This window comes from Ochotona curzoniae, unplaced genomic scaffold (genome assembly GCF_017591425.1).
Source record: "Ochotona curzoniae isolate NIBS_2020 unplaced genomic scaffold, NIBS_Ocur_1.0 scaffold_4506, whole genome shotgun sequence".
In the NCBI taxonomy this organism is placed as follows: Eukaryota; Metazoa; Chordata; class Mammalia; order Lagomorpha; family Ochotonidae; genus Ochotona; species Ochotona curzoniae.
The window spans coordinates 54,890,880-54,916,194 of NW_024467119.1; the positions used below are offsets into that span (position 1 = coordinate 54,890,880).

At 40.3% G+C, this 25,315-nt stretch overlaps 1 protein-coding gene across 3 annotated transcripts in view; it reads left to right on the forward strand.

Moving 5' to 3' along the window:
* The first annotated feature begins 9,196 nt into the window (after nt 1-9,196).
* The window catches only part of KIAA1109 (KIAA1109 ortholog), a 182,002-nt gene continuing 165,883 nt past the window's right edge, over nt 9,197-25,315 (forward strand). The window contains exons 1-5 of one of the 3 annotated variants that reach the window (XM_040967356.1): nt 9,197-9,381; nt 10,823-10,908; nt 21,490-21,619; nt 23,649-23,765; nt 24,986-25,064. In XM_040967356.1, coding sequence (XP_040823290.1) covers nt 21,523-21,619; nt 23,649-23,765; nt 24,986-25,064 — 293 coding nt within the window. In that variant the 5' untranslated portion in view covers nt 9,197-9,381; nt 10,823-10,908; nt 21,490-21,522. The remainder of the gene's footprint in view (nt 9,382-10,822; nt 10,909-21,489; nt 21,620-23,648; nt 23,766-24,985; nt 25,065-25,315) is intronic. The other 2 variants (XM_040967357.1, XM_040967358.1) reach the window with 2 other exon arrangements.

Here is a 25,315-nt window from a genome sequence, read left to right on the forward strand (position 1 = left end):
AATTTCCTAACTCTCCTTTTGTACAGTGAATTGAAGTTCTTCTAAAGGTTATATATAGGCATAATTAGCATAATTCCATTTGGAATAAATGACTGATCAGCTAATAAATAATTTTACAACCAAGGATCTTTTATTCATTCTGTAATTCTTAGTGTTACAAGAATTTAATCCAAAGATAATAATTTTTTGATAATAGAACATAGTGCAATTTTTATCATGTACCTGAAGAGATTCAGAGAATCAATATTGGAATAATAAAACTGCTTCTATCCCCATCTCTTTGTTTATATTAATGACATTATTTTGGAGACTACATCAAGAATAATCAGCTCTCTGTCAAGCATTTCATGAGATTGATTTCACAGATATATCAAATAACTGAAAAAAAACCCACTTTTTCTCAGTAACAGTTCTAATTTTTTATTGCTAGTTTAATAATTTTTATCATTATTTATTTAAAAAACTTGTTAAGTGACTTATATAAAATTCAGTTCAGAAGAAAAACAATTAACTATTACAATTTTATGGCAACTAGAAACTCATACTTATTTTCATATTTTATTGCCAATAAAGTGACAGATGATCAAGAAAGTTTTATGTATTGTAACCGGAATACATTCCATGAAAGAAAACGAAATGTAAAATTTGAAATCACTAAACATTGTCCATTATTATTTTAAAGTGAATTGTGTAGTATTTACATCCCACTGAATATATTTAAAAGTGATGTTGAAGTTTTCTTTAAATTCAAGAGATTACAATAGACTTTAAGATTGTAGCCTTCGCAATGATTTAAGTTTATAGTGAAAATTAATATATGGTGAGCTATATTGTTTTTCCAAAACCTTTTGGGAATTACAGAAACAAAATAATTTAAAGATCACTGACCCAAATTTAGCTGTCTTAGCTGGGGAGCTACCCACTTGGCACTAAGCCCCTTGGTACAAAGGGAAGGAACAAAAGAGAAACAATACCTGCAAGGTGACCTGGAAACTCTAAAGAGCCTTCTAATTACACACTTGCTGGAGGAGACACGAACAGCCTGAACTAAGAGCACAATGAACCTCTTAGAGAAATAAGGCACAGAACGAAACAACTGAATTCTTTTCGTAAAGTCTGCCGATGGTTTCTTAGTGAACTTATCCTAAACTCCACAGGTCTCATCCCAGGCTACAATCTTTTTTTTTTTTTTTTTAAGATTTATTTTTATTATTTTTTCATTGGAAAGGCGGATATACAGAGAGAAGAGACAGAGAGGAAGATCTTCCATCCGATGATTCACTCCCCAAGTGAGCGCAACGGGTCGATACTATGCCGATCCAAAGCCAGGAGCCTCTTGCGGGTCTCCCACGCGGGTGCAGGTTCCCAAAGCTTTGGGCCGTCCTTGACTGCTTTCCCAGGCCACAGGCTGGGAGCTGGAAGGGAAGCAGGGCTGCCGGGATTAGAACCGGCGCCCATATGGGATCCCGGGCGTGCAAGGCGAGGACCTTTAACCACTTGCGCCACCGCGCCCGGGCCCCCAGGCTACAATCTTGATCAATTCAAAGTCTGGTGCAAGGAATAGCAGCATCAGTATCATTGAGGGATTTGTTGAAAATATACAATCTTAGATACCAACACAGACCTTACATCAGAGCCTGTTAGTTTCTTAAGAGCCCTCATGATGTGGATGCTTATCAAAATGTGAGGAGCATGGGGCATGCATGACCATAAATGAATGATTTAGATGATTAGTAATGGCCAAGATACTTACTTTAGCATAGAAAAAGTAAGTTATTACATTGTTAGATTTTAGGCTTAAGATTGAAATCCCGGGCCAGTGCAGTGGCATAGCCTATGATAGCAGCATCCTATATGGGAGCCAATTCCTGTCCTGGCTGCTGCATTTCCAATCCAGCCCCCTGCTAGTGACTTGGAAAAGTAGTGGAAGATGGCCCAAGCCCTTGGACCCCTGCACCTATGTGGGAAACCTGGAAGAAGGTCCTGGCTTCCAGCTTTAGACAGGCCAAGACCTTGCTTTCAAATAAAACATGAAAATCCTAAGAAGTAAGTAAATAAATAAAAAGTAATCTCTAGCTAATTATAATGCCTCCGAAAAATACCCAGGAGCCTTTCCTACCTCATCAACCTATCTCCTTCTATTCTCCTTTGTTTTGCCCCAGCCTAGTGATTTTCTGTCAATTCTTTGTGCATGCCAAGGTTCCAGCACTTGTGCAGTGCTTCTCTGTTTCTAGACTGCTACTTCCCTCCCATTTTACACAAGGTTATTCTCTTAACTCTGCCCAAATACCCTCAATTCTCCAGATTCTCTCACTGTCCTGTCTTCCATTTCTTCCTAGGCCTTGGCACAAGGTATAATTTATTGCAAAAATAGTACCCATAATTCAGTGCACCATTCAAGCAGTTTTTCCCAGTGGCAACACCTTACATAATCATTGGACAGTAGAGTGTAGATACCACATGTCATGTGCAAGAAAAAAATTTTAGACAAATGGGATACCTACAGGCAGCTACTTAAAAAACAAACAAACAAACAAACAAACAAAACTGTCTCATTGTGGCACAGTTAAGCCACTACCTGTAGTGCCAGCGTCCCATCTGAGTGCCAATTCATGTCCTGCCTGTTCAACTCTGATTCAGTTTCCTACTAATGACTGTGAAAAGTAGTGGAAGAAGACCCAAGTGCTGGACCCCTGCCATGCATGTGGGAGAACTGGATGAAATTCTTGGCTCCTGCCTTTGTGTTGGCTCAGCACTGGTTATTGTAGCTATCTGGGGAGTGAACCAGAAAATGGAAGATTCATATTCTCTCTCTTTCTCTCTCTCTGCCTCTCCTTTGCTCTCTGTAACTTTGACTTTCCAACAAATACACAAATCATAAAAAACAAACAAACCACCATGTCAGGAAGCTGCTAAAATTTTGCAGATATGGACATCATTGTAAGAGTGAAGAAAAAGTATAAGGAGAAATGTGGTAATTACGCCAGTTTGTACTGAAAATAGTGTTTTTGGGGCCCGGCACAATGGTGCAGTGGTTAAGGTCCTCGCCTTGCACGCCCCAGGATCCCATATGGGCACCGGTTCTAATCCCGGCAGCCCCGCTTCCCATCCAGCTCCCTGCTTGTGGCCTAGGAAAGCAGTCGAGGACGGCTCAAAGCCTTGGGACCCTGCACCCGCGTGGGAGACCGGAAGAGGCTCCTGGCTTCGGATCAGCATAGCCTTGGCTGCTGCGCTCACTTGGGGAGTGAATCATTGGACAGAAGATCTTCTTCTCTGTCTCTCCTCTTCTTCTCCTCTCTGCCTTTCCAGTAAAAATAATAAAAAATAAATCTTTAAAAAAAAAGTAGTATTTTTGTTTTTTCATTTTGGTATTTTACTGGCTTTGAAATTTGTTACCTTCAATAGATGTGAATGTTTCTGGAAAATGAAAATATTCATCTCTTGTTTTGTACCTCTTGATAAGAATACTTCCCTTTGAAAATCATAATAACTTTAACTGGGCCTGCAACATTTTCTGCTTCAGTGGCCATTGTAAACTTCTGAATAAAATCAGCTTTCAACACCGAAATACTACCATGTATATAGATGATAGTTTTACATTAATTTGTATTCTGTTGTTTTAAATTTGGGGAGATTGAATCCAAGCTAAGCTACATAAAAACACTTGAGGATTGAATGATGGCACAGCAAGCTAATCCTCCACTCTGGAGTGCTGGTTTCCCATATGGGTGCTGGTTGGTGTGCTGGTTGCTTCACTTCCCATTGGCTCTCTGCTAATGGCCTGGAAAGCAGCGAAGGATGGCTCTAGTTCTTGGGCCCTTGCACCCAAATGGGAAGCTGGGAACCTGGTATTATGATGGGGGAAACAGATTTCTTAAGTGTATTAGGGCTCCAAATAAATAAATAAATAAATAGACTTTAAGAGGACGGAACTCAATCCAAAACGTGTTAAATATGTCATTTCCTAAAGTCATCTCATGTTTACTCTTCTAACATTCCTAGATACATATACTCCACATACCTTATTTTAAAACTCTCACCATTACATGTATCAATCATTTCTATTTGTCTAAGAAAGCATAATGATTTTCAAAATTTAAAAATTGTCACTTGGTCTCATTTATGTTCCATAAAAGGCTGCTGGGTAGGGATTTTCTTTTCCCTTCATTTCTTAGTATTGAACTAGCCTACACTTCACGTGTGTGCTGGCCATTTTCTTATCTCTCAAATCAATGCTTCCTGTTACCTCTGCAGCTTTGTCTTTTTGTAGTTCATTAGTCACCTGTCCCATTATCTCAGTTCCTCAGGTTACCAAATGAAAATATTTCAAAGTTCCTTTTATGTTGCGTTAAGATGTCTCAATAACCCTATGTTACTTTGTACTATGTGTTGTTGATAGGAAATTCTAACTTTTTCCCATTTAGTATATTTTTGATGTGTTGGTTTTGGCTGACTTGTTCATTAATTATTTTTCACACATACATGTGTGTTTTGCTCTTCACTTGATTTATGATAAACATTTAGGAAAATTTAATATTGACATAATTTTAGCTATCACATTCTTTTTTGCCGAGTTACAGATGTTCCATGATTTTTAAGCTAATTTCTAGAATGAACATTTTCAGGATGAAAATCTTTTTACGTTTATGAATAATGTAACAATGGATAACTTGAACACCTTAATCAAAGACAATTGTGCATAATCTGTGTCTAGAAGTCTGTCTCTTGCTGTGTCAAGACAGGAACAACTGAAAAGTTTGTTAAGTTATTGCTGTCAAGTTCACACCAGAGCTTCAGAAGTTCATATGCCAATCAGCAAGGGAAGTGGTTACCTACTTCCCCAAAGTCTAACACCAAGTTGTTTTTAAAATTAACTTTATTAGGTGGAATAGAAATTCACCTAATTATAGCTTTGCCTCTATCTTATTGTAAGAATGAACAGCATCTTCCATAATGTGTTAAGCTATGTTGTGTGTTCTTTTATGTGAACCAAATGTTTATATCTTTTGTTGATTGAGCTGTTGGTTTTGCTTGTTGATTTGTGGGATTTCCTTTTTTTCTCATGTTCAACTCATTAACAGAAAACTGGCCTTTTCTAGTATATCACAAGATGTACAAAACTTCCTGTTTCACAGATGTTCCTTTCCTCTCACTTTATTTTTAAAAGATCAACTTTAAAATAGAGTTGTGTTCCTAAAATATACTTTTGGCTTAAAAAAAAAAATCTCATGGATTTATTTGTTTTTGCATAGTCGGCTCCAGGAATGTTAGTGGCATGATAGGGTCCTGACATGAAGCCTGTCTTGATTCTTCTACATGCTGAGTCTCCACACAGATGGACACAGTGAAGCCAGGAGCTTCACCCATCTTATGTGGATGCCAGGGGTCCAAATACTTGGCCTATCTTCAATTGCTTTTTTTCCCCTCAGGGCATTATCAGAAAGCTGGATTGGAAGTAGAGTAGCTGGGTTATAAACCTATGCCATATGGGATACTAGTGTCATATGCAGTGGCTTAATTTGCTACACTACAATGCTGGCCCTTCTTTTTCTTTTTTAAATCACTAGACCACAAATAATTTTTTTTACATTTGCTCATAATAGCTTTATTTTTATTTTTTTTAAGATTTATTTATGTTTATTACAAAGTCAGATATACAGAGAGGAGGAGAGATAGAGAGGAAGATCTTCTGTCCAATGATTCACTCCCCAAGTGACTGCAATGGCCAATGCCATGCCAATCCGAAGCCAGGATCCAGGAACCTCTTCGGGTCTCCCACATGGGTGCCGGGTCCCAAAGCTTTGGGCCGTCCTCCACTGCTTTCCTAGGCCACAAGCAGGGAGCTGGATGGGAAGTGGAGCTGCCGGGATTAGAACCGGTGCCCATATGGGATCCTGGGGAGTGCAAGGCGAGGACTTTCAGCCGCTAGGCCACGCCGCCGGGCCCAATAGCTTTATTTCTAAAAGCTCTAAAATGCAAAGGATTGTATGTCCCACAATGGGTGAATGATTTACATTGTGGAACTTTCATACCATTTAATAACTGGCTAAGCAACAAAAATACATGTTACTGATAAGTGCAACAATTTGAATACACACCAAGAGCATTAGATAGAGTTTTAAAAAACTTGATTTGTAAAAGCTACACAGCATATGATTTCATTTATGCCATATTCTCAAAGTGATAAAATTCTGAAGTTGGAAGACAGCTTAGTGGCTGCCAGGGTTAACTGGGTATGCATATGAAGAGGCAGCACGAAGGAAACCATTGTGTTGATAACTGTTCAGTTAGAGTGGGCCTAATTGTTAAGAAGCCTGTGTCCCACATCTGAATACTGAGATTGACTTCTGCCTTCAATTCTTGATTCTAGTTACATCCTGATACACACGCAGGAGGCAGTGTGTGGAGACAGTAAGAGAAATAACAGGAAGAGAAGTAGGGAAAATAATGGGTCCCCCTATGAAAAATGAGGGTATGGCACCAGGCCAAACCACACCACAAAGAAACATGTATGTAGCAATCAGTGAGGTCAACAAAACCTTGCTTAACTGATCAGGTAAGCAACATTTCTCAATTTTCATATTTCTCATGTTGTTAGCAAGGTGATATTTTTCTTGGTTAGTAAACATGAACACTTCTTGAGACACACAGATAAAAACCTCCCTCCTCCCATTCAGAGACTGAAACTACGTAGCAGAATTAATCATTTGTACTACCTGTATAAGCTCCTGCACTCAGACCTTACTAGAACCCTCCTTTGGGTCTCCTCTTAATTAGCAGAAGTCTTTGTTCCTCAAGAAAATCTACTTTTTGCTACTTTGGAGGCAGGGACCCAAGCACTAGATCACTTACCTGCTGCCTCTGTGGTGTACATTAGCAAGGAGCTGGATCAAAAGCAGAGCTGGGATTCCAACCCAAGCACGGTGACATAGTACATGGCCATCCCAAGTAGTGTCTTAATTCCTATGCTAAATACACCTTCCCACTTTGTCTTAAAATTGTTTTTGTATCTGTTTCTTTTGATGTAAGAATGAACCTCCTTGTTGAAATGCTTGGAGGTACAATAAAGTCTAGAAGGAGTTAGAACTAGAGTGCAAGACATTTAGAACTCGAAAGGTTGTACAGGAATAGCTCAGAGATACTCTGTGTTGGGTTCCAGATCATTGCATACAGCTAATGTTGCAATAATGGAGTGAGTCACATGAATTTATTGGTTTCCCCAGTGCTTTTAGAAGCTATGTTTATATTACAGAAATGTCTGTTAAATGTGCAATAATACATGTATAAATAAATGTATCTGCCTAAATTTAAATCTATTGCTACAAATGCTATCACGTGAACTGTTGGAAAAATAACACTCACAGATGTGCTTGGTGCTGGATAACACAAACCTTCAAGTATCAAAAAACACAATGTAAGTATAACATGCTTGCATACAGACACAAATGGTTGTTTTGTCTGTTTTTAAAAAAGATGTATTTATTTAGTGTATGTGTAAATTTAAAAAAATTACGTTGAAGTGGTCTAAGAATGGCTGCTTTGTATATGTGAGCTTTTAAAAAGGATTATGGGGCTGGGCACACAAATGGGCCACTCAACCCCACTGGCCGTTCTTGGCTGGTGGGGTGTGGTGTGCAGCCCAACCTGGCTGCTTAGAGGTAGCTAGAGCCATCTTGGCCTGGGTCCGCTGGCCACCCAGCGACAAACTCTGGGGACCCCAGGGAGTGGAATTACTGCCTAGAGACATCAATGTATAAGGCTACAATAAGTGTAGTTGAGGAATGCATCCTGAGCGAATTCCAACAGGGCCACTGTACTTGCAGGCAGTGATGGCTTCAGAAAATGTTGATATAGCAGCTCATAGCTATTTGTTCAAGGAATCTGAAATTCTCATTTCTTCTGCCAGATGAGATCTTCAGTGCTTGGACTGTTTCTAGGCAAATGCAAATAGTAAAAGTTGAAAAAAGTACACAATTGATACTATATTGACAAACCCAAAAAATTATGTATCTGCTCATGTTTCCTCAAACTGATGACATATACATAAAATAACAGAAAAGTTTAACCATGCCTAACAAACTATACTCATAAAAAAAGATTTATTTACTTTAATTTGATAAGGTCACCTACAGATAAAAGAAGAGAGAAAGAGAGATCTTCTACCTGTCTGTTTGCTCCCTAAATGGCTGCAACTCCTGGTGCTGAGCCAATCTGAAGCCAAGATCCAGAAGCCTTCCCTGGGTCTCCCACATGGATGGAGGAACCCAAACATCTATTCATCCTCTGCTGCCCTCCCAGTGCACAGGTAGGGAGCTGGGTCAGGAACACAGCGGCCTGGACAGAATCAGCAAAGTTATGGGATACCTGCGTGGCAGGTGGAGGATTAGCCTGAGTCCCTATCATTTAACTTTTATTCGGTATGAATTTGGAGCCACATAAGTTTAGTTCAATCCTTGGCACTTCCTCTTGGCAACTTATTTAACTTCTCTGTGGCTTAGTTTTTCAATCTATGAAGCAGAGATAAATAAAGATAATGAAAATCTCCATTAGGAGGTTTTGGAAGCATTAGGCAAATCGGTAACCCTATGCCAAATGCTGTTTGCTGTTGTTACATACTGCTGCTTGTTCTTGTCTGATGTGCGTATTCTGCATCTGCATCAAGTGCTTTGAGAGCTAAGATTATGTTTCACGTTTCTCATTAGAGATCATAAATTTTAAGTGTAAAATTATACATCTGAGAATCCTCTAATTCCAGCAAGCTGTTGGTTTTGGTTCATCCTCTGAGTAATGTCAAGAGACTCTCTAACATTGGTAAAGTCACTTTCTATTAACACAGTAATAATATTAGTTTCTGCGTGGTAGCACTGTGACACAACCAAGCCCCCTTGATTAATAGGTCATGAACCCAGCCATCTTTTTTCCTCAGTCTGCTTTTCTTGCCTGGGCTCCCCTACCGCTTGCTATCAGCCTTCAGAGAGGACGGCAATTTCCCTTTCGCGGGACTAGCGTGGGGCATCCTCGGACGCGCACCTGCCGTCGGCCTGCCCGCCCAGGCTCCGCCCGCAGCCCAGGGGAGGAAGGGCAAGGGGCGGGCCCGGGCGGCGTGCCTGGAGTCGCCGGCGCCGCGGACGTGTGACGTTGCCGGCTGACGCAGCCGCAGTGCCTCCGGGTTTCAGCTCCGACCCCTCCCCTGCTCCGCCGCCCCCTTGGGTGTCAGTGTCCGCGGCGGGAGCTGGACCTGGGGCGGCGGGGCGTGAGGGTGTGTGCGTGGGCAGGCAGAGCTCGGCAGGGCGCGTCGGGCTCCGGCCGCCGCCGCCCCAAGCCCTCAGCCCCCGGGCAGAGAGGCCAGAGCGTTGCTGGGCAGCCTCGGCGCTCGCGCAGGTGAGGGGGCCGGTATGGGGGAGCCAGACCTGGGGGGAAGCGAGCCGCACTGTGTTTTGGCTTGTTGTCCGGGCCGCGGCCGGCCGGGTGGGGGTCGCAGAGGTTGCGGGCGTCGCGGCTGCGGCGGCTCTGAGGGTTCTTGGCCGTCGTCACCGGCTGCGCGAGCACCTCTGGGCTGGGTGTCCGTAGTGGGTAGGAAGGCCCGGAGGGGCCATGACAGTGCGGTGACTGGGGGCTCATCTGCAGCAGTGACCCCTGCGGGTGCTGACCAGGCGAGTGGGCGGTGCTGCACTGGCTGGAGGGGGCCCTCGCGGGGAGGACCGCACACCCTGTAGGCTGGGACTTCAGCCTGACCACCCGCGGGAGACCCCACGTTACTTAGTGTGGACAGGGACGGTTGGTTAAACTGGGCGAAGCCTTACAGCACCCGTTTTCCTTCCCAGGCTTGGGTGTGTTTCGCTTTCTGAATTGGTGCCCGCTTTGGAATTGCACATTTCCGCAAAGCAACAACAACAACAACAATCCATTGCCTTTTGATCAAAGGGACGTGAAGAGAAGTTGATTTTCCTTCCTGAGACTGTTCTGTGTCTTTCCCCCCCCTGCATTGTGTTCACATTGGAAAGTTAGAGAGGCTGTTTTTATAAAAGGGAACGAGTTCTTGTAAATTTCCTCTGTAAAGAAAGAATGGGTTTTGTAACCGAGCGTGTATGTTTGGACTGGTCTCAGGTTACTCTTTCGGCATAAAATAAAGTTGATTTATTTTGACTTGACTAGAGTAAGTGTAACAATGGCGAATTTACCAACAAGCGAGTGATACATACTTGCTGTGTCTCTGTTATTCTCACTTTAATGATGACAGTGCTGTCATGTAAAGTCTAGTGTTATTTCCTTTACACCTGAGAGAGCTATAGCATAATAGCCCTGCCAGGTGGTTTGTCCAAAGTTAAAGCTGTGAGTCAGGGCAGCCCCACCTGACTCTATGGCTTCTTAAACTGTGTGAGCTGTATCATCTCCCAAGTATGTTAATGAGTTTGCAGGGTGATTTTCAACTGAGAAAAAGTGTGCTGGGAACAGGGAAGAATTCTTATCATCAAGGACCCAATAATTTGAGCAAAGTATTTTTCCAGGATCACATGCTGAGTATGTTTTAAAAGTAGAATTTAATCTTCACAACTCTCCAGTGAGCAAACTCTTGCTCTTCCCTTAGTGTGGAGATTTTGAAACCTTTGGAAAGCTGTTGTTTGGAAATTGTGTTGTTGTTCTAGGTTTTAGAGTATTTCTTATTTGGAAACTTTAAACAAGGAAATGCAATTCTGGAGTCACGTGAAAGAGTTTCCTTATGTGTATTGCTGTGTATTTTAAGAATTTGGTCTGAAATTACTGAGTTACTGATAAGGCCGGGACAGGTCACATAATTGTCTGCCATGCTGTTCCTTTCTAGGTTTCTTAAGATGAAGCACTGCAGAAAGGCCTTCTGAAGAAAAGGAGAAAAATCAGGAAATTGCAGATTCTGGAAACAAACCTTGAGTAAGTATTTTCTGTTAATATTTTAAAAAATCTTGTTTTTAGTTAGAGCTCAGAGGAAATCTGACTTCATGCTTCATTTGTGGCTTAGCCTGCCGATGTGGCCAGGGAGAGGGGTGGGTTAGTGGTGGTGAATAATGCAACTTGTGAATCATTTCATCTGACTTTTGAACTGTTGATGTCTGATTGGCATCATGTGTTCAGTCTGCACACTGTCAGGAGAAAGCCATGGGACCCCTCCTTGACTCAGTTATGAAGTATACACATTCTTTTCTCTTTTACTTGCTCTGTAATTTTCCTATGTCTGCTTGGCTGAATTCAGTTTTGAATTTTTTATTATGAATTCTATGGAGAATGGTAGAAGATGTTTAACAGGATTAGGTAGCAGTTTAATTGGTTTGATAAGTATTTATTGAATGCCCTATAATAGGCATTATTCCAGGATTCTTCTGAGAGAGGTGATCATTATGGCCATGAAGTGTAATACAATAGTGAATTTTTTTTGAGAAGGCAATATTATAGTGAGCACATATATTTTCTTGACTTTGTACTTAAGAGTATTTTTGGTTTAGGTAAAAGACTAGCACATGAACAGTATGCACACAGTAGATGGTTTTGTATTTACAATAAATCTTTAATATTTTAGTTAATAGAGCAGGCTTCTCTATTGGTACTTCTTTAAGGTAAAGTGGGAAAATAAGAGTTCTTTTTTTTTTTCTCTGAAGGTTTATTTATTTGAATTGAGAGGCAAATTTGTACAGAGAGAAGGAAAGACACAGAAATATCTTCCATCCGTTGGTTCACTCTCCAAATGGTTGCAACAGCCGGATCTGAGCCTATCCAAAGCCAGGAGCCAGGAGCCAGGAGCCAGGAGCTAGGAGCTCAGATCTCCCATGTGGGTGCAGGGTCTGAAGGTTTTAGGTCATCCTCTACTGCTTCTTCAGACCGTATGCCTATAAATAGGGAGGTGGATGGGAAATGGAGTAGCTGGGACACAAACCAGTGTCCATATGGGGGGTTGGTACTTAGTAGAGGATTAGCAACTTGGCTACTGTGCCTCCCTGAAAATTAGGATTTTTTTTTAAGATTTATTTTTTTATTGGAAAGGCAGAGAGAAAATTCTTCTGTCTGTTGGTTCATTCCTCCCCAAGTGGCTGCAATGGCCAGAGTTGACCCGATTCAAAACCAGGAGCCAGGAATTTCTTTCATGACTCCCACACTGTGCAGGGTCCCAAGGCTTTGAGCCATTCTATATTGCAATGCCTCAGCAGGGAGCTGAATGGGAAGTAGAGCAGCTTGGACACGAACTGGCACCCATGTGGAATCCTAGTGCATGCAAGGTGATTTTAATCATCAGGCTACTGTGCCAGGCCCTCGAGTTGGGATTCTTATAGATTATTTTAGCGTATTATTTTTTCATGTCAGGTATAGTGACAGAATTTCAAATTCCATGCAGTATAAGAAAAATAACTTAAAATTGTTTCAAAGAGGTAGAGATTGAGAGAGAGAAACCTTCCATCTATTGGTTCACTACCCAAATGACTACAATGGCAAGTGCTGTTCCAGGCCAAAGCCAGGAGCCTGGCGCTGCTTCTGGGATTCCCATATGAGTACAGAGGCTCAAGCACTTGACCCTCTTCTGCTGTTTCCCAGGTGTGTTAGTGGGAGTTGGTTTGGAGTGAAACAGCTGGGAATAGAACCAGCATTCATGGCAGCAGCTTTACCTTCTGTGTCACAGAGCTTCCCCCGCCTCCCCCCCCCAATAAAGTCCTTAATATGAGAAAGTTTCAGGGGATTTATGCATTACAAATAGGCAGCAGTGTGGATGATGAAATAGAGGGTGAGTATGGAAGCATGGTAGTCAGTTGGGCTACTGAATATGCAGATAGTCAGTGAGAACCCAGACAAGTTCAAATAGGAGGTGAATTGAAGACATGCAAAGGATATGAAATAGATAGGATTTGGTGGGGTTTAAGGAAAGTGAAGTCAGGGAAATTTCTAACCACTTTCCTGTTCATGCAGACAATTCCTATGTAATATTTACAGGATGAATAAGTTCTATGATATCTGTCTTGGGAAACTGAATGGAGTCTGGGACTATTCACTGAGTAGGGAGTTTAGGAGAGATAGATTAGAGAACATGATTGCAGTTCAGTGCAAACTATTAAATATATATGTATTTTAAAAGATTCGTTAATTGAAAGCCAGAATTTCAGGAGTTGAAGAAAGAGAGAGGGAGAGAGGGAAGAAGAGAAAGAGTGAGTTCATTTCTTAAATGTTCCCAATGGTCAGAGTTGGGGCCTGTCTAAAACCGGGAGTCTGGAGCTTCTTCCATGTCTTCCATGTGTGCAGTGGGGATCCAAGGACTTGGGCAGTCTTCAGCTACTTTGCCAGGCAGAAAGCCAGGAGCTGGGTTGGAAGTGCAGCAGCTGGGAGTCAAGCAGGCACCCTTATAGGATTGGTGATCACTACCATGTAAAAGTGAGGTAGAAGAAAAACACCCCCGAAGAAGTGTGCAGGGAAGTAGCAGCAGCAGTAGCATCACAAATTGGTGGAAAAACTTAAGTTTGGAAAAAAAAAAGTATTAGATGTCTAAAGTCACCAAATAGGAAGAGGATTACTGGTGTCCATTGGATATGTTAAGAAATTGGTCAGTTACCTGAGCAAGAGCTGTTGATTCAGATAAAACCAGTGCACATTGGGCAAGAATAAGGAGGTTGAAATAATTGACTTCTTTAACTCTTTGAAAGTTTGATTGTAAATGAAATAGAGTGGGCTATAGCAAGACATAGGAGTTTACAATTTGGTTTCAGTGTTTAAGGGTATGAGGGCTGTACCACATTTAAGCTGTTGATTTGCCAAGGGTAAAAATCTATCAGAAAGAAGATGTGATAATTTAGGCTGAATAATTGATGAAGCTGTGCCATTGAACAAGTTGGGAAGGATGGAATGGAAAGATGCAGGTCTAGGGTATGTTGGGTTGACTTGTCCCAAGGGAGGAGGTAAAGAGGTCAGTGATGATTATGGATACAGATGAATTTGTATGAGGCAGGGCAGAGATTGTCTGAGAGGAACCTGCCCCCTCATTAATTGGTAGCCTTCTTGGTATGGTATTGCTGACTCCTGCTCCTTTAGTGAGTACGAGAGTAGTGTGGTTTAAGTGGATAGGTGTGAATCAGTAGGATAGTGATACCTTGAAGATTAGCTGTAATATTACCTATTCATACTTTTTCTTATCTGTTATACTGAGTAACAGCTTTTCCCAGAATGTAGCAGTTTAAGATGAAAAACAGTTACCTTGGGCCCGGCACGGTGGCGCAGTGGTTAAGGTCCTCGTCTTGCACGCCCGGGATCCCATATGGGCGCCGGTTCTATCCTGGCAGCCCCGCTTCCCTTCCAGCTCCCTGCCTGTGGCCTGGGAAAGCAGTCGAGGACGGCCCAAAGCTTTGGGACCCTGCACCCGTGTGGGATACCCGGAAGAAGTTCCTGGATCCTAGCTTTGGATCGGCATAGCCTTGGCTGTGGCGCTCACTTGGGGAGTGAATCATCGGATGGAAGATCTTCCTCTCTGTCTCTCTTCTCTGTATATCTGCCTTTCCAGTAAACAAATAATAAAAATAAAACTTTAAAAAAAAGAAAACAGTTACCTCAAAATGTCTGTGAATCAGGAACAGGGCAAGAACAAAACTGGGTGTGTGGCTCCCAGTTCTTCATGTGGATATAATGAAGATGTTGGCTAATCATCTAGGGTCTGAAACGATGCTGGAGGATATACTTAAGTGATGATTCACTAATGTGGCTGGTGGCTGAATACCTCAAATCCTCACAATGTAGAACTTTCCCCAGAGTTACTTAGGGATCCTAACAAGTCCGCTGACTTTCCTGAAGCAGGTGATCCCAAGGAGCAAGGAGAAAGCAGAGATTTCATTTTTTTACATTAATTATATACTATTGCTTCTACCATAATCTTCTAGAAATGAATTGCTAAATCCAGTCCACACTTGAGATAGGAATTTAACTGTTTTCTAAAGGGAGGAATATCCAAGAGTTTTGTGGCATAATTTAAAACTACCAAAGACCTATCAATTGTTACTTTCTTTGGGAGCAATAAGATCTTCAAAAATATGTAATTACAGCCTTTCTGAACAGGTGGTAAGATGGAGGTACAAAAATGTGGTGAGTTGGTATGGTTGGATTTAGCTAACTTCACAATTTGGCCTCAATTGCTGCTGTTCAGGCTTCATTGCTTGATGTGTTACCTCTTGTGGTTATTCAGAAAGAGCAATTTTCTAGGAAAAATGTATTGTGGGCACAATAAGATTTTTTTTTATATGAAAACATGATTTTTAGTACCAGTTGTATTATCTCCATAACCAGAATTTTGCTGCTGGGAAAAAAAAATAATTTTTCATAATAAAGAGCTCTAGTTGTACTCTCAAGTGGGAGCTGCAGCCTAGCAGGGGAGTTGCTAAAGTTCCCCTACAAGACACATTCCTAGCCCCGGTTCTTGTGGCTGTTGCTGCCTAGCCAAGCCAGTCAAAGCACATACCCTGTCCTGATGCTTGTACATGCCAGTGAGTGCTGCAGCCTAGCCCAGCCCATCTGCTCCCAGACCCAGCTTTTGTGTACACCAGTGGGCAATGTCAATGCTACTTAGCTCTGCCCAGATCTCTGCCATGTGGGTGGTTGGCTTGGCCTGATGCAGACATGCCCTCTGTACCCCCTATAAACCACCCTGTCTCAGCCCCCTCACCTACCTGTGAGTGCAGAGGCCTAGTCTTTGGAAGATCCCAGAAGTCATTCCCCTTCTGTCAAACATGCCCTCAGCTGCTTGTACTCCAATACATCCATAGACTGCTTTCCCTGGGCATTCTTCAGCATAGCTGCCCTCGCCCCCAAATTGCCCCTCCCCCCGAACTCACCTGATGGCTGGGGTGGCTTGTCCTGGCCTGATGTTCCCTGTGTTTCCCAAATATATTAAAAAACAAACAAAATTAGATGGCTTAATGGCCAAATCCTCACCTTGCAAAGAACCAGGATCCTATATGGGCGCGATTTGTGTCCTGGCTGCTTCACTTCCCATCCAGCGCCCTGCTTGTGGCCTGGGAAAGCAGTCGAGGACAGCTCAAAGCCTTGTAACCCTGCATCTGTATGGGAGACTTGGAAGAGGCTCCTGGCATTGGATTGGCTTCGCTCCGGATGTTGTGGCCATCCAGAGAGTGAACCAGCAGATAGAAGATCTTTTTCTCTGTCTCTCCTTCTCACCATAAATCTGATGTGCCTTTCCAAAACAAATAAAAAAAAAAATAGAATAAACAAGTATACTGGCATACAGATAGAGTTAACACAAATTTGGCATTAACCAGGTTCAGAATGCCTCTCTGGCTGCTTTTCTCCCAGCAGTGTTGCAGTTGCCTGGTAGAAGGCAACTAGGCAGTTGCCTGCAGCTGGGAATATATTTTTAATTAAAAGAAACTTGCAGAGTGTGTTTATCAGACAGTACAAAAATGAAGCACCACAATTAGCAGATTTATGGAGTGTAGAAATAGAAGTTTACATTTATTCTTGGTAATATCTATGGAAGTCTTTGTATTACTGATCATATGAAGGAATATTATCTGTTGAACATATTTGTAGTACAATGAAGGAGGATAATATTTAGAAGTCATGATTTCTTCTAGATTTATGGACATGCAAGTTAGCTCTTTTTTTAATGCTTTTTATAAAAATACAGTTATTGAATTTATTTCTGAATTTCTTTTCTTGGCTACCAGAAAATTTATTGTATACCAGAAAGTCAGAAAGTTTTCTTTTTAAGGTATATTTATTTTTATTGCAAAATCAGATATACAGAGAGAGGAAGAGACAGAGAGAAAGATCTTCTGTCTGCTGATTTACTCCCCATGTGGCCACAATAACCAGAGCTGAGCTGATCTGAAGCCAGGAGCCAGGAGCTTCTTGTGGGTCTCTCACGTGGGTGCAGGGTCGCAAAGCTTTGGGCCATCTTTGACTGCTTTACGAGATCACAAGCAGGGAGCTGGAAGAGAAGTGGAGCAGCCTGGACAGGAACTGGCGCCCATATGGGATCCTGGCTCATGAAAGGCGAGGACTTCAGCCATTAGGCTACTGTGTTGGGCCCCCAGAAAGTTTTTTGCTGGGGGTTGGGGAATGCAGATGGAGTTGGATAATCTACCCACAAATAAATTGGCTGAACTCGTTCTTAGAAAGCAGCTATCTGGTGATAGATATCTAATCTGATTATTGTAAGTGCTGAGGTTCAAGTGATCATTCAGAGAGCATTTTAGCATTTTCTGTTGCCAGACATTCTACTAAAGATTGCTATCAATATCTAAATTTTACACTTAGTAATCAAAATTTCTTAGTATGGTAGAATTCTTAAGTTCAATAAATATTGATTGGAAAGATAAGAAAAAATAGCCCTGTGCTATAATGTACTTACTATGATGCACCAGATAATCGAAATGTATGCTGTGCAATAATGATAATATCACCATAAGCTGTGACTCTTCATACCATGGACTTCTTAAGTTACAAGTACTAATATAAAGACAGAATTCAGTTTAGGACCAAATTAATAAAGCCTTATTTTCCACAACTATTTGTCAAATCAAGGAGTGATATTTATAAATTAAGGTATGAGGCAGCTGTTGGAGAGGCTTATCCCAGGCATTGAACTTTGATGAGGATCTGTGGGCAGGTGCATAGATTGGAATTGGAGAAATTGGTATTACTCAGTTTTTCCCAGTTCAAGTAATTCTTGCTGAGTTGGAATCAGCTGTGATAATGAAGGTTCCCTCATCTGTACTTTATCTCATTATTAGTCTAAGGCCATCCAGCCAGCTGTAATAAACACAAATTAAGCATCAAGAATGAAAGGAAAAAGGGACAGTGGAAGATAATGTGGTTGGCACCGAAAAAAAAATTAGAAGTGGTAACAAAAAAGGCATAAATTGAAATATTAATGTAAACTTTGTTCATATTTTAAAAATATATTGAAGTGGGCCCAGTGTGATGGCTTAATTGCTGATCCTTTCCCTGCAAGTGCTGGGATGCCATATGAGTGCTGGTTCATGGCCTGGCTGCCCCACTTCCCATCCAGCTCTCTGTGACCTGGGAAAGCAGTGGGAGATGGCCCAAAGCCTTGGAACCCTGCACCTGTTCCTGGCTTCGGATCAGCTCCTGGCTTCAGATTGGCTCAGTTTTGGTCATTGCAAGTATTTGGGGAATGAACCAACAGATAGAACATCTTTCTGTTTCTCCTTCTCTCTATAGATTTGCCTTTCTAATAAAGATAAATAAATCTTAAAAAAAATGGAAGTAATCAGGTTTCCTCATCTTTCCACCAGATTCCCCTTGCTTTGGAGTCTGTTTTTCCTCTCTCTGAGCAGATAAAAGTTTGTATTTCTGTCAAAGCTTTTCCTGCATATTTGTATATTAGCTGTGGATTTGAGTGTAAATATATTACATATTTTATTAAACATAATGTACTTTGTGATTTCAGATTTAAACCAAAGCATAGGGGCATCTTCTTATTTTAAAAATGTCCTTAGATTTTATATGACTAACAATAATATTGACAAAAAGATGTCTTTGGGTTTCCGAGAAGTAAATGCTAGGTGGAGATTCAGGCACAGGTGTTATACGGGAAATGGGCATCCAATACACTGTTGGGGTCAAGGAGAAATGGGAAAAGGATGGAATGAAAGCCAATAAAAGGCATTGTTGTGGCAGCTGCTATTATGGGCTTTTGGAGCTTACTCTCTCTGAGAGACTCTCCGACACAAAGTGAAATATACCTCACAGTTATCCCAAGGTAAGAGGAAGCAAGATTTGGTATTTTATCCACCAGCTTTCTATCTGTCATTGACAAGAATCCTCTGGCATATCTGATTGATGCCAGCTGGGCAAGTTGGGCATTTCCCTGTATTAGGAAGCAGCCCTCAGCAGACTGTCTCAGGCACTCATACAGTCCTCTTTTGTAGTAGTGATTGCCAGTGGTTTTTGGTAGACACCAAGAGCATTGGTTTTACATGGTAGACATGTCCTAAAGGTTTTCTTTACGTGAATTCAATTTCTACAATACAACTCTAGGAGGTAGGTACTCTTAGTGTCCACATTTTACACATTAAGTTCATTTTTACATGGAGAAATTAGATATTTTACCTATAGTTATATACCTATAATTACAGAATTGATATTTGCTTTTGCTCCATTCCCTTTATCTGAAAGGCAGATTGGTAGAGGGCAGTGGGATTGAGATCTTCCATTTGCTAATCAACTCCCAGAAGCCTGCATTCACTAGGGCTTGGTCAGGCCCAAGCCAGGAGCCAGGAGTTCCATCTGGCTTTCCTATGTGTGGCATGGACCTAATACCTGAGCCATCACCTGCTGCCTCCCAGCATGCACATTAACAGGAAACTGGATTGGAGGCACAAGAGGGATGCTAATCTAGGCACTCAGGGCTGAAATGCTAGCTTCCCAAGCTGCAGCCCACCTCACTATGCCATAGTATCTAGCCCACTCCATACTATTTCTCAATATAGTAGATTGCTTCTGGAATGACTGAAGCTGAATTTTTAAATTTACTGTTTTTCTTGATAACTGCCTCCTCTTTCTTCCTTTTTAAATCTTTTGATTTTTTTTTTTTTTTTTGAAAGGTAGAGTTAGACTTTGACCTACTGTTTTAGTCCCCACATTTTCCCAATGTTTGGGATTGGGCCAGACTAAAGCCAGAAGCCTGGAACTCCATCTGGGTTTCTCATGTGGGTAGTAAGGGTACAAACACCTGGGCTATCTTCTATTGCTTTCCCAGGTGCATTAACAAGGAGCTAGTTTGATGTGGGCATGTACTGGCATCCATATGGGATGCCCACCTTGCAGGCTGTGGCTAAACGTGCTGTGTCACAACATCAACCCCTCTTTTAGTGTTTTTTTTTTTTTAGCATCATAAATTGTAACTGTCTTACTCCCCACTCTTTCTTCCACTTAAAAATATAATTTTACGTATTTGTAATATACAGTGTGATGATTATATACATATATACATTGTTTAGTAATGGAATCTGCCTGTCACTTAGTGAACAGTGGATTATTAAAGAAATCAAAGAGAAATGAAAAAGTTTCTGAAATGAAAAGGGAAACAACTTGCCAAATTGAGTGATGCTGAGTATGAAGCTGTGCTCCTTCCTTCGCTGCATTACTGTCTCTCCTTTTCCAGTAGTATGTGGGCTCCAAAACTGTTACACATGGATTTTAGGTTTCTGTCTTTGAGAAGACCTCCGTGTCTTTTTGACATGTCTCCATCAAACACTTGCTTTTCTCTTCCTTGGTTTAGAGCCAGCCCTTTCTGGGGGGTGGGTCTTGGTTCTTCTTAGTTAGAGACGGGTTTTTGAAGTGAAATTCCCTGTCAGGTGTAATTTTCTCCTCATATTTTTGTGACTGCAGAAAAAAAATTGTTTGTTTTGGTAAAAATGACCTGCGCTTTTTTGTCTTAAAGGACTGTTGGAAGTATGCAGTTCTTTTTGTGAGTAGTCTCATCTTCTCACCCCTCCCACCCCCTTTTTTTTTCTGCCTTACTGTAAGATTTTTGTCTTTGGTTAGTTCAGTTAGTCAGATAGCAAACTTAGAGGACTTTTTCCTTGTTTCTTGGATCATCAAATAAGAACTTATAGTTTTTTTTTTTTAAATTTGTTCTTAGGTCATCTAGATATTTACACTGATCCTGCCAGTGTGTGTGTGTTGGGGAGAAGGACACACCAGTGTGTACACAGGAATGTTAATAAACACATTTGTCACGTTTGGTCACAATTTGACAGTATATTGTCATACTGAACATCTAATGACAGATCTGCTTAGTCTTCATAGTCCTCAGAGTGAATTTCAACTACATGGATTTCCTCATCCAACAATTAGGAATACCCCAAGGTGATAGATGGGTAGATGGATGTAGCTAACTAAATAGGCAGATAAAATTATGAAAAGGCAATTTGGGACAAGATTTAATGATTTTGTTCATGTAGATGACTAATATATATTCCCTTATTGTTGAGATAGCCACTTGGATTAGATTTGAAAATAATCACGATCTTCCTCTTTTGTTCGAGAATGTAGTAACTGATTGTTAGTCTTTGCTTATATTTAGGGTGATGGACTCGGGATGTTACATTTTCAGAATTATTGCAGATATGTTTCTTTTTTATATATGTGTATACCATATTTAAATTTTTATTTATCTGAAAAGCAGACATGCATGTGCATGAGCAAATACACAAAAATTTAGATTGACAAATGTGGGTGGCATGCCTATTGCACCATGACCTGTTACTTCCCAGAGCACATGTTAGCAGGAAGCTGGAATGAGTGCAGTATGAGGAGTTAACCTCAGGCATTCAGAAATGGCATCCCATGAAACACCTTAACTCCTGTGCCAAACTCTTGCCCTTTTATGCTTATATCCTTATTACTGAATGAAACAAAGTAATTTAGTAAAACTTTCTCCTTTATATGACTTCTCTTGTTATTTTATAAATTGTTAATTCTAAATGTTGTCTTTGTCTCTTTTAGTACTTTAGATACCATTTTGGAGAAACTTCAGTAATGGATCAAAGGAAGAACGACAGTATTGTCCCCAGTATCACACAATTAGAAGATTTTCTTACAGAGCATAATTCCAATGTTGTTTGGCTCCTTGTTGGTGAGTGGAATGCATTTCCGTATACTTTATTGTGTATTATGGATGGATTAACTGTCATATTTTGAGCAATGGTTGATTAAGTTGGGAAACTTACAGAAACATTTATTTCTTTTGAGGAAAGAAGCTTTTTATCAATCTGTCTTGAATATTTTTGTGGGAGTTACTCTGGAATACTCTTTCTTTTAGGTCTGCCTACTTACCTGAGTTAGAGTAGATGAGAAGACCAGAAAGACAATGCTCTTGTCCTATTTTTCCTGTTTCAGGTCACCTTTCCTCTCTGTTGGCCCAACATCCTGAGGTTACCTCCGTTATAAAAGTAGTAATTCCTCATAGTGTGTTTTTATGCTGAAATATGTTACATGTATTAAGAGATCAATTTTAATGTCTTTACTCCTTGCATATCTGGAAATAGGCTTTTTAAAAAGATTTATTTATTTTTAAGTCAAATATGCAGTGAGGAGGAGAGACAGAGAGGAAGATCTTCCATCCCCAGATTCACTCCCCAAGTGGCCGCAACGGCCGGAGTTGAGCCAATCTGAAGCCAGGAGCCAGAGCCTCTTCTGGGTCTCCCATGTGGGTGCAGGATCCCAAAGCATTGTGCTGTGCTCTACTGCTTTCCCAGGCCACAAGCAGGGAGCTGGATGGGAAGTGGAGCTGCCAGGATTAGAACCGGCGCCCATATGGGATCCTGGTGCGTTCAAAGCAAGGACTTTAGCTACTAGGCTGCTGCACTATTCTTTCCCTTTAACATGTTGGGCAGTCAAGGCCTATGAAGATTAAGTACCTTACAGTGGGTACATAGCTGGTATTTTTGGAGGGTATGCTTGTGCTTCTTTGCGCAATAGGGTGTGGTGGGTAGGGATATGGGTAAATAAACTATATTGAGAAAGAATTATACCTCGTGATTTGTTAGTAGTATTGGATTAGCAGGTAAACTTTGAGTTCTACATATTTAGTAAGAGCAACCATTGTAAATTACAGTGAATCCATACAAAATAAAATGCCTAGCATTAGTAGGAAATAGGGCTTTATAAAAGCAGAATTGAAGTTTACTGTGTGGTTTAATTAGGGGAAGATTTAGTCCTTATTTGCAAATGTATTCCTTTTCCTGTTCCCTAGAACTTATGTCACTTTTTTCATACTTTGTATATCTTTTTTTTCCTGCTAATATCTATGTATTTGAAAATTAGAGTAAAAGAGAGAGAGGGAGAGAAAGAGATCTTCAGTTTGCCAGTTTTCTCCCAAAATTACTGCAATGGCTGAAGCCAGGAACCCACATCTTCTTTCTAGTCTGCCACGTGGATGCAGGGCCCAAGCACTTGGGGCCATCCTTAGTTACTTTTAACAGGCCATTAAAAGTGAACTTGATCAGAAATGGACAAGACACAAGCCAGTGTTCATACTGGATGTTGGCATCACAGGTAGTAGCTTTACCTACTGTGCTATACAGTGCCAGCCCCAAATAGTTATAATTTGAGAAGAATAAAGAAAAGAAAATATTCAGTGACATTTTCCTCAGGAAGATTAATGACTTGACAATTATACCAAAGTTTCTAGTAAATGTTTTTATTTAATGTTTCTATTTAATGTGCCTTTATACTAGGGTTAAGATAATTGAAAGAAAAAATGACTTTTCTGTAGAAATTTCTTTTTCAAGTAGGCTATTTGTTAGTTTACTAGCTTGAGAATGAACTTGTGTATGAAGTTTCTGCATAATAAAAGTGAATATTTTTCAGGGAATTCAAGAGATTACAGATTTCTCTTCCTTGAACATATTTATTTATGTTTAGCAACTAAAGCTACAAAGAAAAGCAGTGAAAAAGGAACAGAAGAAAAGGAATTGTATTAGAAACATTGCTAAAATTGATCTCATTGGAATTTCTGCCTTTTCTAGCTAATGAGTGAACAGGAAGACAAGTTGGATAGAGTAGAATTAATCTCTGTTTTTTAAATCCAGGTATTAAATTGTGAGAGGACAGATTATCATATGGATGTAAATCCTATCTTTCATTTTTCTTTTTTCCGATAGCTACCATTTTGTCCTGTGGATGGATTATTTACCTCACATATTACAATTCTCGAAATGTTGGTCTTATTTTAACTCTAGTTCTTAATAGATTATACAAGCATGGCTATATCCATATTGGTAAGTTTAAGTAATACTGGATTTGTTTCTTAACATCTTGAGTTGTGTATTACAAATATATCATTTGTAAATGAATAGTTGGTTTAGAAATTTACCTTTATCCTGGAGGTTTAAAAAATGGCTTGGGATTTAGCTCACATAGCACTTCATGACTAGAGATGAACAACCAGTTGTTACATCTTTTGCCATGTTTTTATTTCACAAAGGGCTTTTATAGTAACTTTTTGACTGTTCTGTTGCTTATAAAATAACTTGAAAGTTTTAGGCATATATAAAATATAGCAATAGTAATGGTTTGATAGTCTACTATCTGAAGAAAATTTTTAATGCTTGATAGAATTTTTGTTACTCTTAAGAAAGGTAATCTAATACTTTGGAATCATGTTGTATACTTTATTTTGCAGTTTGCTTTACTAATTTGATTTCTGACAACTGTTTAAGTTGAATGTTTATTGGTTAGGGAGTATATTAGGAGTCTCTACTTTGGAAATCCCTAAACTGCTTTGAACCTGGAGTACAGGGAGGAGTCACTTGATAGAACTATTCTCATCTTCCTTAGAGTTGGACACAAGCCAGACTTCCCTAAGATGTCAGTAGGAAGTGGCATTTGGCTAGCAGTTAGGATACCAGTTGGAATGTCCACAACCCATATCAGGGTATCCAGGTTCATGTTCTGACCCTGCTCCCATGTCTGATGCTCTGCTAATACATACCACTGGGAGGCAGCCAGTGGTGGTTTAAATAGTTGAGTCCATGTGGCAAAATTGGATTGGCTTCCTAGCTTGGCTGTTCAGACATTTGGGAAATCTCTGTGTGTGCATATGCACACACACCCCCAAATCATAAGCAATCTTCTGTTAATTAGTGTTGGTGGCTGGTTCCAGCAGTGACCTAAATTAGTGGAGACAGATGATGAATTAATCTGTGCTTTGGGTTTACGTAAAGGGTGCATTATAAAGAGAATTATTTGTACTAAGCAGTTACTTAAACAGATTCCCTGATAGTAGCTTTAGTAGCTCAAAGCATATTGATATTTATGGTATTTTTTGTTATATTAGGGAAAGGATGTTGAAAAATTTGTAAGATTAAAAGAATATCAGGAAGTGAGTAGGAAGAGATGATTTAATTATCAAATAAAGATTATTCTCAGGCCTATTTGCTTTTATGTATTAAAACAACTATATTGATTGCTGTTTTCTGTTTGTTTTTCCCTGCAACAGGTTCCTTCTCTTTCTCTGTTCTTTCTGGAAAAGTCATGGTTCGTGAAATCTATTACATTACAGAAGACATGTCTATTAGGTAACAAAATAAAAAATTAAAAAGGATCCATTTTAAACAGCCTTGAAGTAATGTTTTAATTATGTGACTTACTCAAATAAAATTGTAAATAAAAAAAACCTTTCAGCAAGTCACACCTTGTGAACTGATTTTTGTGTGAACTGATTTTTAAGAATTTTTTTTCAGTAGGCTTATTTATCTAAGACTAGATTTTTAATAAGTTGATCAGATATTAGTTTATAGAATTGAATAATGTCATTTAGTTTCTGGGT